At 44.8% G+C, this 18,137-nt stretch overlaps 1 protein-coding gene across 3 annotated transcripts in view; it reads left to right on the top strand.

Moving 5' to 3' along the window:
• The window catches only part of LOC140495751 (diacylglycerol kinase eta), a 214,596-nt gene that overhangs the window by 129,490 nt on the left and 66,969 nt on the right, over positions 1 to 18,137 (top strand). For all 3 annotated transcript variants that reach the window (XM_072594818.1, XM_072594819.1, XM_072594817.1), the window contains exons 2-6: positions 9,664 to 9,774; positions 13,663 to 13,743; positions 15,176 to 15,280; positions 16,042 to 16,174; positions 17,386 to 17,492. In XM_072594818.1, the coding sequence (XP_072450919.1) occupies positions 9,664 to 9,774; positions 13,663 to 13,743; positions 15,176 to 15,280; positions 16,042 to 16,174; positions 17,386 to 17,492 (537 nt within the window). The remainder of the gene's footprint in view (positions 1 to 9,663; positions 9,775 to 13,662; positions 13,744 to 15,175; positions 15,281 to 16,041; positions 16,175 to 17,385; positions 17,493 to 18,137) is intronic.

Below are 18,137 nucleotides of genomic sequence, written 5' to 3'. Positions count from 1 at the left end.
ATTGGATGGGGCGGTGTTTGTGCAGTGTGTCCAGGAAGCTTTTCTAACGCAGTATGTAGATTGTCCAACCAGAGGGGAGGCCATATTGGATTTGGTACTCGGTAACGAACCGGGACAAGTGGTGGGCTTGTTAGTGGGTGAACATTTTGGTGATGGCGACCACAATTCTGTCACTTTCACCTTGGTTATGGAGAGGGATAGGTGCACACAACAAGGAAGTTTTTACAATTGGGGGAAGGGAAATTACGATGCTGTAAGACAGGATTTGAGGAGCATACGTTGGGAGCATAGGCTGTCAGGGAAGGATGTGGTGGAAATGTGGGACTTTTTCAAGGAGCAGATACGACGTGTCCTTGATATGTATGTACCGATCAGGCAGGAAAGAAATGGTCGTGTGAGGGAGCCTTGGTTGACGAGGGAGGTTGAATGTCTAGTAAAGAGGAAGAAGGAGGCTTACATAAGGTTGAGGAAACAAGGTTCAGACAGAGCAGTGGAGGGATACAGGATAGCCAGAAGGGACCTGAAGAAAGGGATTAGGAGAGCTAAGAGAGGGCATGAAAAATCCCTGGCGGATAGGATCAAGGATAACCCCAAGGCATTCTATGCGTATGTGAGAAACCTGAGAATGACGAGAACGAGGGTAGGTCCGATCAAGGACAGTGGTGGGAGACTGTGTATTGAGTTGGAAGAGATAGGAGAGGTCTTGAACAAGTACTTCTCTTCAGTATTTACGAACGAGAGGGACTGTATTGTTGAAGAGGAGAGTGTGAAACGGACTGATAAGCTAGAAGAGATATCTGTTAGGAAGGAAGATGTGTTGGACATTTTGAACAACTTGAGGATAGACAAGTCCCCCGGGCCTGACGGGATATATCCTAGGATTATGTGGGAAGCAAGAGAGGAAATTGCAGTACCGTTGGCAATGATCTTCTCGTCTTCACTGGCAACGGGGGTGGTACCAGGGGACTGGAGAGTAGCGAATGTTGTGCCCCTGTTCAAAAAAGGGAATAGGGATAACCCCGGGAATTACAGGCCAGTTAGTCTTACTTCTGTGGTAGGCAAAGTAATGGAAAGGGTACTGAGGGATAGGATTTACGAGTATCTGGAACGGCACTGCTTGATTAGGGACAGCCAGCACGGATTTGTGAAGGGTAGGTCTTGCCTTACAAGTCTTATTGAATTCTTCGAGGAGGTGACCAAGCATGTGGATGAGGGTAGAGCAGTGGATGTAGTGTACATGGATTTTAGTAAGGCATTTGATAAGGTTCCCCATGGTAGGCTTATGCGGAAAGTCAGGAGGCATGGGATAGAGGGAAATTTGGCCAATTGGATAGAAAACTGGCTAACCGGTCGAAGTCAGAGAGTGGTGGTAGATGGTAAATATTCAGCATGGAGTCCAGTTACAAGTGGAGTTCCGCAGGGATCAGTTCTGGGTCCTCTGCTGTTTGTAATTTTTATTAATGACTTAGATGAGGGAGTCGAAGGGTGGGTCAGTAAATTTGCAGATGATACAAAGATAGGTGGAGTTGTGGACAGTGAGGAGGGCTGTTGTCGGCTGCAGAGGGACTTAGATATGATGCAGAGCTGGGCTGAGGAGTGGCAGATGGAGTTCAACCCTGCCAAGTGTGAAGTTGTCCATTTTGGAAGAACAAATAAGAATGCGGAATACAGGGTTAATGGTAGGGTTCTTGGTCAGGTGGAGGAACAGAGGGATCTTGGGGTCTATGTACATAGATCTTTGAAGGTTGCCACTCAGGTGGATAGAGTTTGTAAGAAGGCCTATGGAGTATTATCGTTCATTAGCAGAGGGATTGAATTCAAGAGTCGTGAGGTGATGTTGCAGCTGTACAGGACTTTGGTTAGGCCACATTTGGAGTACTGTGTGCAGTTCTGGTCGCCTCACTTTAGGAAAGATGTGGAAGCTTTGGAGAGGGTGCAGAGAAGATTTACCAGGATGTTGCCTGGAATGGAGAGTAGGTCATACGAGGATAGGTTGAGAGTTCTCGGCCTTTTCTCGTTGGAACGGCGAAGGATGAGGGGTGACTTGATAGAGGTTTATAAGATGATCAGAGGAATAGATAGAGTAGACAGTCAGAAACTTTTTCCCCGGGTACAACAGAGTGTTACAAGGGGACATAAATTTAAGGTGAAGGGTGGAAGGTATAGGGGAGATGTCAGGGGTGGGTTCTTCACCCAGAGAGTGGTGGGGGCATGGAATGCGCTGCCCGTGGGAGTGGTAGAGTCAGATTCATTGGCGACCTTTAAGCGGCATTTGGATAGGTACATGGATGGGTGCTTAATCTAGGATAGAAGTTCGGCACAACATCGTGGGCCGAAGGGCCTGTTCTGTGCTGTATTGTTCTATGTTCTATTCTATGTTCTATGTTCTATCATTCAGGCAGCCATTTGCTAATTGAAAAATGTTGAGGCAATCAAGGTCAATCTTTCTCACCTAATGCCATCCCATCAAAGCTTGGACGTAAGCCTTTACTACAATCAGTGGTAACTGAACCAGCTGCTTCTCAGAAGAGACCGAAACTGCAGGCGTCCCTTTAATCAGTAATGGTTCCCTGGTATAGGTAAACGCCTGCTCCAGTTCTGACCACCATTAGAACTGGGTAACCATTTAACCAGATGTTTATTTTGATTGGTTCAGATTTGGATGTTGCTAAGCAATTAGACTGTTCCAAACAGGTGGACATTCCAGGGCGTGCACTCTCCTGGATGCCAGCCTATGAGTTCTCTTACTCCATTTGGGTTTAGAGGGACTCCTTTGCTGTCTCAAATCCACATATTGGTAGCAACCGCAATGGCTTGCTAACTTAGATCCTAAAGAAAATTTTAACCACTTGGTCCAGGCTTAGCTTTGTTTAGGGGTTTTTCTGTGGGCTGACCTGGAGTCTGCCTGCTCAGGATAGGTCCTCAGTGAGGCTCTGTGATTGCCTTCATTCAAGTGGTCTTCCCAGGCTCAGTGATGTCCACGTCCATCGGCATACCCTGGAACTCATATGCACCAGTTGCTGTATTTTCTAACGACAAAACCAGTTATAGTGCCTGTTTGAATTCCAGTTGGACTTCAGCTATTAGGTGCTTTTGCATAATTACATAATTAATCCCACTTTCATTACCACTAAAATAACTCCAGAGGCTGGTATCATAGAACGTAAAACAGTACAGCACAGTACAGGCTCTTCAGCCCACGATGTTGCATCGAGTATTTATCTTAATAAAAGATCAACCTAACCTACATACCCCGCAATTTACTGCCATCCATCCAGCAGTCACTTAAAGGTCCCTAATGTCTCTGACTCTATTACCACTGCTGGGACGGCATCCCACACACCCACCACTCTCTGCATAAAGAACCTTCCTCTGACATTTCCCCTAAACCTTCCTGTGTGCCCTGGGGAAAAGTCTCTGTCTATCTTCTCTATCTATGCCTCTCATTCCCTTGTACACCTCTATCAAGTCACCTCTTCCTTCTCTCCAGTGTGAAAAGCCCTAGCTCACTCAACCTCTCTTCATAAGACAAGCCCTCCAATCCAGGCAGCATCCTGGTAAATCTCCTTCTTCCACCCTCTCTAAAGCATCTACATCCTTCCTATAATGAGGTGACCAGAACTGGACACTAATCTGAATATAGTCTAACTAGGATTTTATAGAGCTGCAGCAAACCTTGTGGCTCTTAAACTCAATCTCCCTGTTAATGAAAGTCAAAACACTATACTCCTTAACAACCCTATCACCGTGGGTGGCAAATTTGAGGGATCTGTATACGTGGACCCCAAGATCGCACTGTTCCTTTACACTGCCACAAATTCTGTCTTTAACCCTGTATTCACCATACAGATGTGACCTTCCAAAATGAATCACTTTGCAGTTATTCAGGTTGAACACCATCTGCTACTTCTCAGCCCAGCTCTGCATCCTGTCAATGTCTTGTTATAGCCTGCAACAGCCCTTGACACAATCTACTACACCATCGACCTTTGTGTCATCGGCAAACTTACTAACCCACCCCTCCACTTCTTCATCCAAGTCATTTATAAAAACTACAAAGAGCAGAGGCCCAAGAACAGATACGTGAGGAACACCACCCATCACCGACCACCAGGCGGAGTACTTTCCATCTGTTACCACTCGCTGTCATCTTTCAGCCAGCCAATTCTCTATCCAGACAGTCAAATTTCTCTGTATCCCATACCTCCTAACATTCTGAATGAGCCTACCGTGGGCAGTCTTTACTGAAATCCATTTACACCACATTCACCACTCAACCTTCATCAACTTTTGGATTAGTGGTGTTGGAAGAGCATGGCAGTTCAGGCAGCATCCGAGGAGTAGCAAAATCGATGTTTCGGGCAAAAGCCCTTCAAGATGCTGCCTGAACTGCTGTGCTCTTCCAGCACCACTAATCCAAAATCTGGTTTCCAGCATCTGCAGTCATTGTTTTAACCTTCATCAACCTGTCTAGTCATATCCTCAAAGAACTCAATAAGGCTTGTGAGGCATGATCTGCCCCTCACAAAGCTATGCTGACTATCTTTAATCAAACTTTGTTTTTCCAAACAAACAGTCTTCAATCCTATCTCTCAGAATCCTTTCCAGAACCTTGCTTACCACAGACCTAAGACTGACTGGTCTGTAATTCCCAGGGATTTCCCTATTCCCTTTCTTGAACAGAGGAACAACATTCACCTCCCTCCAATCATCCAGGACTATTCCCGTAGAGACTGAGGATGCAAAGATCATCACCAGAAGTGTGGCGATCTCATTGCTCGCTTCCTGGAGTAACCTTGGATATATCTGGTCTGGCCCTGGGATTTATCTATCTTTATGCTTCCCAGGATTTCCAGCACATCCACATCTTTAATATCAATCTGTTCAAGCCTATTAACCAGGTCCATGGTGTTCTCACTATCAACAAGGTCCCTCTGTCCAGTGAATACTGAAGCAAAAAACTCATTTTAAGGCCTCCCTACCTCTTCAGACTCCAGGCACAAGTTCCCTCCACTACCCCTGATCGGCCCTACCCTCTCTCTGATCATTCTTTTATTCCTCACGTAAGTGTACAATGCCTTTGGCTTTTCCCTAATCCTTCCCACCAAGGCTTTCTCATGTCCCCTCCTAGCTCTCCTCAGTCCATTTTTGAATTCTTTCCTAGCTACCCTGTAATCCACTAAAACTGTGCCAGATCCTTGGTTCCTCAACCTTAAGTAAGCTTCCTTCTTCCTCTTGATGAGAAGCTCCTCTGCTCTTGTCACCCAAGGCTCCTTCACCTTACCATTCCTTGCCTGTCTCTGTGGGAGGAAGTTATCCAACACTCGCAACAAGTCCCCCTTAAACATCCTCCACACTTCTGTTGTGCCTTTCCCGTAGAACAACTGTTCCTAATTTATACCCCACAGCTCCTGTCTAATAGCAGTATCATTTCCCCTCCCCCAATTAAATACCTTCCCATACTGTCTGTTCCTATCCCTCTCCATGGCTGTGGTAAAGGTGAGGCAGTTGTGGTCACTGTCACTGAAACGTTCTCCCACTGAGAAATCTGACACCTGACCTGGCTCATTGCCGAGCACCAAATCCAACATGGCTTCCTGCCTAGTCGGCTTATCTACATATTGAGTCAGGAATCCCTCCTGGACACACCTGACAAAAATCGGCTCCATTCAGACCATCTGTATGAAGGAGGTTCCAATTAATATTGGGGAAGTTGAAGTCACCCATAGCAACAACTCTGTTACATCCGCACCTTTCTAAGCTCTGCTGTCCAAACTGTTCTTCCATCTCTCTGCTGCTATTAGGGGCTCTATAGAAAACACCCAATAAAGTGACTGCTCCTTTCCTGTTACTGACTTCCACCCATACTGACTCAGTAGACAAACCCTCCTCAGCAACATCCTTTTCTGTAGCTGTGATCCACTCTCTAATTAACAATGCTACTCCCCCTCCTCTTTTACACCCCTCCCTGTTCTTTTTAAAAGATCCAAACCCTAGAACATTCAGAAACCATTCCTATCAAATCCATGACTTCATTATGGCCACTATATCATAATTCCAATACTGATCCATACTCTGAGTTCATCACTCTTATTCCTGACATTCCTTGAATTGAAACAGACACACTTTAATCTATCCCTTTGCCCTATCAACTGTGTATCCTTCTCTACAGACTCTCTGCATTCTCTTTCCGCCCATTCAACAACTACTCTCTCCTCTGATCTGTAGCTCTGGTTCCCATCCCCTTGCCAAATGGGTTTAAACCCTCCTGAAGTGCTCTAGCAAATCTCCCACCCAGGATATTGGTGCCCCTCCTGTTTAAGTGCAACCCGTCCTTCATGTACAAGTCCCACTTTCCCCAGAAGGTACCCCAATGACCTACATATCTGAAGCCCTCCTCCCCATAAAAGCCCTGTAGCCACATGTTTAGCTGCACTTGCTCCCTGTTCCTCGTCTCACCAGCATGTGGCACCGGTAGTAATCCTGAGATTACTACTCTACTCATCCTGCTTTTTAGCTTCCAATCTAACTCCCTGAAATGATGTTTTAGATCATCCATTTTCCTGGCTATGTCATTGGTGCCAATGTGCACCACGACTTCTGGCTACTCACTGTTCCCCCTCAGAATCTTGTAGACTCAGTCAGAGACATCCTGGACCCTGGCACCTGGGAAGCAACATACCTTCTGGGAGTCCCATTCGCGACCACAGAATCTCCAGTCTCTTCCTCTAACTATTCAGTCTCCTACCAGTAGCACTTTTCTATTCTCCCCACTTCCCTTCTGAGCCACAGAGCCAGGCACAGTGCCAGAGACCTGGCCACTATGGCTTTCCCTGGTAGTTTCCCCACCCAACAGTATCCAAAATGGTATACTTATTATTGAGGGGAATGGCCATAGGGGATCCCTGCACAGTCTGCCTGTTCCCTTTCCGTAACCCATCTATCTTTTCCCTGTACCCGAGCTGAGACTACCTCTCTGCAAATCTTCTGTATTACTCCCTCTGCCTCCCGAATGATCCGAAGTTCATCCAGTTCCAATACCCTAATGCGGTTTTCAAGGAGCTAGAATAAATATCACTCTTTATTTGCACACCCAGAGCCCTTGACACTGATCCAGTTCCCTCAGAGCCAGCTCTCCGAGTGAACAGCATGTCTGACACTCCTTGTTTCTACCTTTATAGTCAGGGCTCCCTGATTGGACTAGATTAACAACTCCAATTAGGAAACTCATATTCTATGAGGTTCACCACCCTGACCTTATTAAGATCACTCTAGAAGAATTACTCTGGATCTCACATCTTGTTGTTCCTGCTTTGGGCATATTTGAAAAGGAGGGTGTTGAGGGTGTTTGACAGTGTATGTAAAAATGAGCTATCCCTTTCCTGGATGTGTTTGATGGGGACAATATGGAAGGAGACTTCCTCTCAGATTAGAAAGAGCAGGGTGAATTTTACTTTCACAAAAATAGTAAAAGAGTAGAGTGAGATTTAATTAGTTTAAAATAGTAGGGCCAGCTCTACATTTTGTTTCAGAGTTGAGAGAGCTTTGCTTTCAGTTTAAGAATAGAGAGAGCTTTCCTTTGTATCTAACCCTGTTCTGAACCTGTCCTGCAAGTGTTTGATGGGTACAATGTACAGAGAGTGTTATTCTGTATTGAATCCAGTGCAGTAGCTGTCCTGTGAGTGTTTCATGGGGCAGTGTAAAGGAAGTTTTACACTGTATCTAACCTTGTACTGTGCCTGTCCTGCGAGTGTATAGTGGAACAATGTCAAGGGAGGTCTACTTGCAGTTTAAAAGGGAAGAGTGAGCTTTCATGTGGAGTTTACCCTGTATTGACCATGTCCCAGGAGTGTTTGATGAGGATGGTGTCAAGGGAACTTGACTTTCTGTTTACATCTCATTTAAAAGAGTGGAGCAAGCTTTGTTCTGGATTTAAGCCTGGACTTTCCCTATCCTGGAACTGTTTGATTGGAACGGTGCCAAGAGAACTTTACTTTCTGAGTACTTTTAAGTTTACAAGAGGACAGCAAGTTTTACACTGGATTTAACCCCTGCACTGTCTGTGTCCCAGGAGTGTCTGATGGAGATGGCGTCAATGGAACTTTCCTTTCAATTTTCAAAGATTAGTGGGAGATTTGTATCTAACAGAAATACAGTATAGCATCCTCTACATTGTCACATCAAATGCTCCCAGGCCAGGTACAGCATGGGGTCAGATATACAGTAAAACACCCACTACACTGTCATATCCCATGACTGGTGAAGCATGGGTTAGATAGAAAGTAAACCTCCCTCTAGAGGGTCCCATCATACACTCCTGGGACAGCTATAGCACAGGGCTAGATATGGATCCCTGGCTGTATTTAATTGGGACAGTCAAGAAGGAAATTTACCCTTTATATATCCCTGCACTGTACCTGTGCTGGTAGTGTTTGATAGGGAAAGTGTAGAAGCAACTTTACTTCTGTATTCAACCCCATGCTGTACCTGCCCTGGAGTGTTTGATGGGATAGTAATTGGGTGAATGGGCTTTGTTTTGTATTGGTCTATACATGCCCTGCAAGTGTTTAACACCACTGTGGACGAGGAGTCTGTCAGTGTTGATAGGTACTGATGAATAGTGATGATAAACCAACGTTGAGAGACATTCAGAGGATGAATTCAGAATCCTGAATCATAAGTCTCACCAACCAGAACATGGAGAAGATGTTGGAGAGTCTCATCAACAGCTGGTCTTCCTTCCTTCTCTCCCTCCATTCTCTAAGAACTGATCCAAGACATTCAGAACCATTCCAATATTCAGAGAGAGGATGGAAAGGGGACATTGTGATGGATTTGTCATCCCACATTCAGTTTAATACATCTCAAAACTTCCTTGCTATATGCTGAGAGTATGTGAGTTTTGCTGCATGGAATTTTCTGAAGCCTCCAACTGTATCTGTTTGTGATTTGGGATGAGGGGGATGTCTCATGTTCATAGGTGTTGGCAAATGGCACTTGCGTGGATATGAAACAAAACTGTGAGGTTGGGGGGGGGGGGGTGCGTAAGCGGAGGGGGTGATGTGGATTGAACATAACACCATGTTTTACAGTTCCTGTGGAATAGGACTGGTTTTGTCAAAGAAAGGAGCAATAGATGACCTGTCTTTGATCATTAAGGTGCGAAAAGGAGAAAGCGGAGAAAGTGGGACACACACAACATCTCAGACAAACCGTCCTGATGAAGGTTTGCTCAGCTGAAATGTCAGAACTGCTTTTTTTTTCCTATTCAACAATACTGAGCATTCTTATAAACAAAGCAACTCGCCCCTTCCCCAAGCTAATGGACTATTTGAAAAGTCTGAGATGCCTATTTGGATCTGCACCTGTAGCAGAAACTAATCAACTTATCTTTGGCTCTTACCCTATCTATGTATTAACTTTTGTAGAAATTTGTTGACTAGTTTTTGAGATATATTGTTTATATGCAAACAGAATGACAAGCAACAAATAACATACCCTCTGCCCACCTTCATTCACACCATTACAAAGGATTGGACTCATTTAATCCATTTTTAACCAACAGAGTAAAGACACGCTCTGCAAATGCTATCGTAGTCCATATCATATCACAGCTTTTCTTTTAAAATCACTCATGAACCTTATTCCAATTTCTTTTAACAGAAGAGCATTAATGAAGGCTTGTTACTGAAGCAGACCAGCTCATTCCAGAGGTGGAAGAAAAGATACTTTAAGCTCAGAGGACGAACTCTATACTGGGCCAAGGATTCAAAGGTAAAGCGATCAGGGCTGACACTGTTCACACTTGTCAACTGAAGCAAGGCGTGTTGCTCATCATTTTCCAATGAGTTGATAAGGAATCTCACCCAGACACAAAAGAAATCACTAACACTTAGGACTGCTGCTAACCAATCCCTACTGTAACAATAATATGGGGGGCATTAGCATTACATACTATCAACATAATTATCTCAAATCACCTTGCAAATGATTAATCATCTTGAATGGTATCATGAATTTGCTAACACAGACATAACTCAGCAGCAATACATAATCAGCAGTGGGGTGGATACTGTACTCTGGTGGTGACTGAGCAGGAATGTTGCTTGGGTCATTAAGGATAATGGCAATCCTAATAATATCATTCCTGATAATTCAACTCCAGACAATTCCAATCATATACCACTCCTGACAATTCCAACCTGAACAATTCAAATCCTGATAATTCCATACCAATGCCATTCCTGACAATTACAACCCAGACAATTCCAATCCAGTAGCAATCCTGACAATTCCAATCTGGATAAATTCAATCCAGTGTCATTCCTGACAATTCCAATCCAGGAAATTCCAATGCAATTCCTGATAATTCGAGTTCTTGATGCTCAAATTTTTGACTTGACTATCCTAACAATTCAACACGTGGCAATTCCAGTAGGTCCAAGTGTCAGCACCTAAACATGAACTTTGCAAACACTTGTGCAGCAAGATTATTTCAGACTCGGTCATGTACCTGGGTCTACAACAGACAATCTATGCTCACATACACATTCGTTTGCAGGAGGTTGCCAAGCCTCCTTCACAGGTAGATAGCTGAAGGCAACACAGCCTGTTTGGGTGACGTGTCAGTCAGGAACAGAGCAGGAGCATCTAATTTTCCACGACCTCTTTTAGGAAATTATCCGTTTTAAACAGTCCAGGTGATAGAATGAAACAATTGTCAATCTTATAAGACTGTCATGGAGTCTCCACAGAATTAAAACTGTCTTCTGTCAATAAATTGAAAGTCATATCATTAAAGATGATCCATGGGTTCATTTGTATTTAAAAGTTTTGTGTGTTTATGACAGAGACATAAATAGCGGTAGGAATAGGCTATTTGGCCTTTCAAGCCTGATCCCCCGTCATCACGATCAGGGCTGATCATCCAACTCAGCATTCTAGTCCTGCTTTCTCCCCATACCTTTGATTCCTTTAGCCCTAAGAATTCTCTCTGATTCCTTCATCAAAAACAGGAATTATAGGAAAGCTGTCTGGTATGTTTGTCTGATGACTAAGAATCACATAGCAGTACAATGAAAGATCTGCCGTCACTGCTCGATTGCTTGAGGAAGACCATGCTGTATCCAGCACAGGGCAAGGCAGAGAGACATACTTCCATGAACTTCCATGAAGCTTATCCAATTCCAAGATATTCTGTGGCTGCTTTTCTAGCTCCTATGTTTCCTGCCGGGAGTCAGTCCTGATACTAGCTCCATCAGCCAGAATTGTTACATCGATATGTCGAGGAGTACACTCTCCAAGACCTACATCTCTGTTCCAAATCTAGCTTTTGTTTCTTCCATCTTCCCTCATCTTTCTCCTGTACTCTTGTTGAATAGAGAAGTTTTATGTAGAGTTGAAAGGGAAGGATATATGCCTTGTTTGAAAGACAGTACCTCTGATAGTGCAGCACTCTCTCAGCACTGACCCACTGACACTGCAGTACTCCCTCAGTACTGACCCTCTGACAGCACAGCTCTCTCTCAGTACTGACCCTCTAACAGTGCAGCACTCCCTCAGCACTGACCCACTGACACTGCAGCACTCCCTCAGTACTGACCCTCTGACAGCACAGCTCTCTCTCAGTACTGACCCTCTAACAGTGCAGCACTCTCTCAGCACTGACCCACTGACACTGCAGCACTCCCTCCATACTGACTCTCTGACAGTGCAGCACTCTCACAGTACTGACCCTCTAACATTGCCGCACTCCCTCAGCCTATCTTCTTTTCCACCTATCCACTCCACCCTCTCCTCCTTGACCTATCACCTTCATCTCCTCCCCCACTCACCCATTGTACTCTATGCTACTCTCTCCCCACCCCCATCCTCCTCTAGCTTATCTCTCCATGCTTCAGGCTCACTGCCTTTATTCCTGATGAAGGGCTTTTGCCCGAAACGTTGATTTCGCTGCTCGTTGGATGCTGCCTGAACTGCTGTGCTCTTCCAGCACCACTAATCTAGTATTTGGTTTTCAGCATCTGCAGTCATTGTTTTTACCTCGCACTCCCTCAGCACTGACCCTCTGGCAGTGCAGTACTCCCTCAGCATTGACCCTCTGACAGTGCAGCACTCCCTCAGCATTGACCCTCTGACAGTGCAGCACTCTCTCAGCACTGATCCACTGACAGTGTGGCACTCCCTTAGTACTGACCATCTGACAGTGCAGCATTCCCTCAGCACTGACCCTCCAACAGTGCGGTGTTCCCTCAGTACTGACCCTCTGACAGTGTGGCATTCCCTCAGCACTGACCCTCTGACAGTGTGGCATTCCTTCAGCACTGACCCTCCAACAGTGCAGCATTCCCTCAGCACTGACCCTCTGACAGTGCAGCACTCCCTCAGCGCTGACCCTCTGACAGTGTAGCACTCCCTCAGCGGTGACGTGACAGTCTGGGTTACTTGTTTCAATCTTGGGAGTTGGGCATCAACCCACAATCTTTAAGTTCAGAGACTACCCACTGCCTACTTACCCAAAGTACAATATAAAGTCCTCTTTCACACCAAACCTCAAGCCCATCCACATTTGCTGATTCCTGTTTAGGCTGTATTCTGATTGTAATTTGTGTTTTGATTGTAGCTTTGGTTTGTTTATAGAACATAGAACATAAAATAATATAGCGCAGAATAGGCCCTTTGGCCCTCGATGTTGCACCGACCTGTGAACTAATCTAAGCCCATCCCCCTACACTATCCCATCATTATCCATGTGCTTAAGCAAGGATTGTTTAAAAGCCTCTAATGTGGCTGAGATAACTACATTAGCAGGCAGGGCAAAGAACTTGCTGCTGACATTTGTCTTAAACCTATCACACCTCAATTTGTAGCTACATCCTTATATACAAGTTGATGTCATCATCCTAGGAAAAGGACTCTCACTGTTCACTCTTTCTAATCCTCTGATCATCTTGTAGGTCTCTATTAAATCCCCTCCAAGCCTTTTTCTCTCCAATGAGAACAGAGCCAAGTCTCTCAGCCTTTCCTCATAAGACGTTCTCTCCAGACCAGGCAACATCCTAGTAAATCTCCTCTATACCTTTTCCAATGCTTCCACATCCTTCCTGTAATGGAGTTGTAGCCTGTATTCTAATTTAGCTTTATTCAGATTACAGTCTGCGTGCTGGTCCTCTGACAGTGTGGCACTCCCTCAGTGCTGGTCCTCTGACAGTGTGGCACTCCCTCAGTACTGTCCCTCTGACAGTGTGGCATTCCCTCAGTACTGTCCCTCTGACAGTGTGGCATTCCCTCAGTGTTGGTCCTCTGACAGTGCGGCACTCCCTCAGTGCTGGTCCTCTGACAGTGTGGCACTCCCTCAGTGCTGGTCCTCTGACAGTGTGGTACTCCCTCAGTGCTGGTCCTCTGACCCACACTACTTCTGATCTAATTACCCAAAGTACAATATAAAGTATTCTCTCACACCTAACCTCAAGCCCATGCACATTTGCTGATTCCTGTTTAGGCTGTAGCCCATATTCTGATTATCACCCATGTCCTGATTTAGCCTGTATTATGATTTAGCCTGTATTCTGATTTAGCCTGCCTTATTCACCTGCACCCAAAGTCCTGCTCCTGTTTCAACCTGTACTCTGATTGTGATTTGTTTTGTTTCTCTCATTCCAGTCCTTAATATTCGATGAGGTTGACCTGTCTAATGCCAGTGTTGCTGAGACCAGCACTAAAAACATTAACAACAGTTTTACCGTAAGTCGTTGCTTTTTCCTGATTTGATCTCTCTGTTGAGCAGTGACCACTGTACTGTCTTTCCCATAGTGTCAAAAGAATCCTCTCTCTGAATCTGGAATTATGTTGAACTCCCTGTAACCCTCTCCCAATTAAAAGTTGTGAAGTTATCTCATGGTGGCCAAAATAAATCTCTCTGTGTTATGTCGCTGGCAATTACTCTACAGTGAGGGTCAAACTGTTCCGCAAATACTGTGAGCTGGAGAGTGTGCTAAGATATAGGAAGGCTGCACCTGTTGAAGTCAAAGTTTTTCATAATTGTGGGTATTAAATTGTCCAATGTGATGGCACCCTGTGACTCATGGTGACCCCCAGTTAGAGTCAGCAACTACAGGCAGTACCTTCTCGTGAAGCAGGCTTGCTAAGCACTCTACCATGAGGGACAGGCTGTGTCTCTGCACACGATCAGCTCCTGAGCCAGCAATCCACCCAAATGAAACAACGAAAAAATTATGAGAAGGTTTCAGTCTGGTTGACACTGGTAGGGGTGGCTAATTTCACCCACCCGCCAAAGGGTTAATCATTGACTGGCTGGAAATTAAACCAAGGAAGACATGTGTTGATATGGCACCTCCCACGATATCAGGATGCCTCAAAGCTCTTCAGAGGCAGTGAAGTCCTTTTGAAGAATATTGCCGTGTAGGAAATACAACACCAACAAGCAAGCAATGTGATGCAAACGTTTGGTGATATTGGTCAAAGACTAAATCACAAAATTTGTACAGTGCTCAAAGAGGCCATTTGAGTCCACACCAACCCTTCAAACAGCATCACACCCAGATCCAACTCCCCACCCTATCCCTGTGACCCCACATTTCCCAAGGCTAGCCCACCCAGCCTGCACATCACAGGCAATTTAGCATGGCCAATCTGCATGACCTGCATGTCTTTGACTGTGGGAGGAAACCAGAGCCCCAGGCAGACGGTGCAAACTTCACACAGATAGTAGCCCGAGGCTGGAATTGAACCTGGGTCTTTGGCGCTGTGAGGCAGCAGTGCTAACCACTGAGCCAATATGCTCTAAGATAGTGCAGTTTGTATACAATTTATTGTTTTACTACTGGTTTTATCCTTTACAATTATTGCTTCATTACCTACTCTTTACCAGTTATAAAGATGGTGGATTGTTTTATAGTGCAGAACAACATTCAGTCTCCTCGGTTTTCTGGGCCCAGCAAGTAGCTTGGAAGAAAATTGTAGAAAACATCGTTAATATGCAGGAAGCATATTGTGTTTGGACATTGTTGGTTCCCTTTATGCCTTTTCAGATGGCACTGGCCATAATGAGATCTCAGAATTAACCGCTGCTCAAACTGAGATAGAGACACCCAGGGCTAAACATAGGCTCCATCAGAAAAAGGGTTCTGTATTCTAAATTGAGCTTTATTTTCAGATCATTACGCCTTTCCGAAAATTAATCCTGTGTGCAGAGAATAGGAAAGAGATGGAGGATTGGATTACTGCACTGAAGTCTGTCCAAAAACTTGAGAATTATGAGGTAAGGAAATAGAAGTGTCAGTTCTTTTCACACTCTGTCAGAAATGACATCTGGTCCGTCCCTGGAACATTGCACCCTAACTGTCAATCTGCTGTTCATTCTCCCATGCTGTGGCTGCCTGTGAGGGGTTATATACTCAGCTCCACATGTGTTTGTGTGTGTGTGTTCTTGTTTGTGCATGTGATTGTGTGCATGTATGTGAGTGTAGGTGTGTCTGAGTGCCCCTGTGTGCACATGTGAATCTGAGTCTGTGACATGTGTCTGTGACGTGTGTGTGTGTGTGCATCTGTGTGAGAATGTGTACCTCGGTATGTAACTGTATGTCTGCCTGCCTGCATGGTGTTTTTGTGTCTGTGTTTACATTTAAGATGGGGCACCACATACATGGACTCTGGAAATGTGTTTAAATGTACGGAATAGAGTCAATGACAATCAGAGTGCACAGAGAACGACAGAGCTGATTAGATGTGTGGGAGTCAGTTAATAATAGGATGGAGTTTAAATGCATTTTGGAATTAATGTTGAAGTAGAGCGCGTGATAGCGGAGAGGCAGTGGAAAGAAGAGTGGATGGATGGATGATCATTTCTATTTAGAGACATCTACATAAATGCTGACTGTCTATGCACTACACTAAGTGGTGCTTCTTGCTCAGGGTGTGGTGACAATGGCCGGATGTTTGAAAGCACATGTCTTACCTCTGCATTTGATGCCCTCCCTCTGAGCTTCAAACTGAGCACGTTTGTCATTGGGTCTTCCTCAGGCCAGCCAGCTGAACATGGAGCATTTCTCAGGGATGCACAACTGGTACGCGACATCCCACGCCCGCCCCACCTTCTGCAATGTCTGCCGGGAGGCCCTGTCAGGAATGACTTCTCACGGGCTCTCTTGTGAAGGTAGGAGGGTCCTTGCTGTGAGCTTGAGTGACTTCATTGCCTTGATTACTGTTGCATCAACATCACAAAACAGTAGGGAGTAAATATTTTAAAAATTGACACCTGAAATTACCTGGGAAGTTATTTTTCTTTGGCTCCACAGCCTTATGTTGCCAGGATGTTTCATCCAAACACTGTGTTAGTATTAAGTGTAACGTTCTGGGAATGTCCGAACAGTTCACCAGGAAAACAGCCAGCTCAGTCCTCAGCAGTATCAATCATATGATGGAGGGAACAATTCACAGCAGGAAGCAGCTTGGAGTGAATGGAGCCCCAGGTAGTGAGAGATAGCAGAATGACCATTTAAAGGAATGGAAGAACTTATATCCCTTACCTGAGATGGCAGAATTGGGGTCAGAATGAAGATGGGCAATTTTATCAATAATCTTATCACAAGGCATGGTTAGGTGTACCACCATTTTTTTTTTATTGCAATACAAGTCAGGGTCTGGTCCAGCCTGTAGGATTGGCTTGGAGCCTCCTACAATTGAAGATTTATCTCATGGGGACTCCTGTGATTGACCGCAAGACACTGGGGTTGGGCTTAAAGCAGTATAGCAAGGTCACAATGCACCCAGATTGCAAAATGACCTGACTATATGTTCATTCTGGCAACAAGGATCGACCAGTTTCTGCAGCACAGAGGATTCTGGGAGTTTCAGCGACCATATTGATCGTAGTCAAGTTGGGTTGTTGGAATTGGGAGATGGTGAAATAGGGGTGCAATGTCGAAGTTATTTTGGAGGCAGGAAGTCTTATGTTGATGCCTTCAATAATATACTCCAAACACAGTTGGTAATCTGACCAGCCTGTGGACTGGTGACCATCTCCTTTAATATCACTTTATGCAACTTTGGGTCAAAATATGTACTAAAATGATCCTCTGAAGTGGCTTGGAGCATTTCATTACACTATATGAAGGCACTATATAAAGATCAGTTGTTGTTGTAGAGTTAGTGTTGGCTATCAAGGTTACTTGTAATGGTGAGGTACTATACAGATCGGTAATTCTGCGTACAAATCAGTTTAATCCTGTCTGGGACGTATCAAATGGCCCCAGAGTATGTGGGGTTTCTGAGCTATGGCTTTCTTAACTGGGAGCTGTTAGGCTGAGCATGTGGTGGGTCTGCTGCTAAAGACAACACACTGAACCTTTGCTTTTAAATTGACAGTGTGTAAGTTTAAAGCTCACAAACGATGTGCTGTTAGAGCGATCAACAACTGCAAATGGACCACACTGGCCTCTGTAGGAAGTGATATCATTGAAGATGAGGATGGGGTAAGTACAATGGTGACATCCATTGAGTTCTATTAATAGAGTTTAAAAAGGGCTGCTTATTAAATTCATTCATTATCTCTAAATTAAAAATCAATTTTCGACGAAAATGACTCGATAATAATGAATGCATCCCACATGATTGGAGATCCCTCACTCACCTTGATCTTTGCTCTCTCTATTCTTTGTTTATTGATCTCTGAAGATTCTTTTCTCAATCTTTCTCATCACTAGCTCATCGATGTACCTACTCCCTTTCCCTTCATCCTCACAGGGGGCAGCACAGTGGCTCAGTAGTTAGCACAGCTATCTCACAGCGCCAGGGACCTGAGTTCAATTCCAGCCTTGGCTGTGGAGTTTGCACATTCTCCCCCTGTCTGCGTGGGTTTCCTCCGGGTGCTCTTGTTCTCTCCCGCAGTCTGAAGATGTGTAGGCTAAGTGGATTAGCTGTGGGAAATACAGGGTTATGGGGATAGAGTAAGAGTCTGGATGGGATTCTCTTTGGAGGGTCAGTGTGGACTGAATGGCTTGCTTCAACACTGTAGGGAAACGATGATTCTCACAGCATTGAAATCAAGCAGATCACATCATTTGCATGCAGTTCCTCTGATAGGTTCCATTTACTTACTAAGACCACTGATGCCCTGA

The sequence above is a fragment of the Chiloscyllium punctatum genome, chromosome 25 (genome assembly GCF_047496795.1).
Source record: "Chiloscyllium punctatum isolate Juve2018m chromosome 25, sChiPun1.3, whole genome shotgun sequence".
In the NCBI taxonomy this organism is placed as follows: domain Eukaryota; kingdom Metazoa; phylum Chordata; class Chondrichthyes; order Orectolobiformes; family Hemiscylliidae; genus Chiloscyllium; species Chiloscyllium punctatum.
Note: the sequence above shows the minus strand (reverse complement) of the source record. Positions and strands in the feature narration are given on the sequence as shown.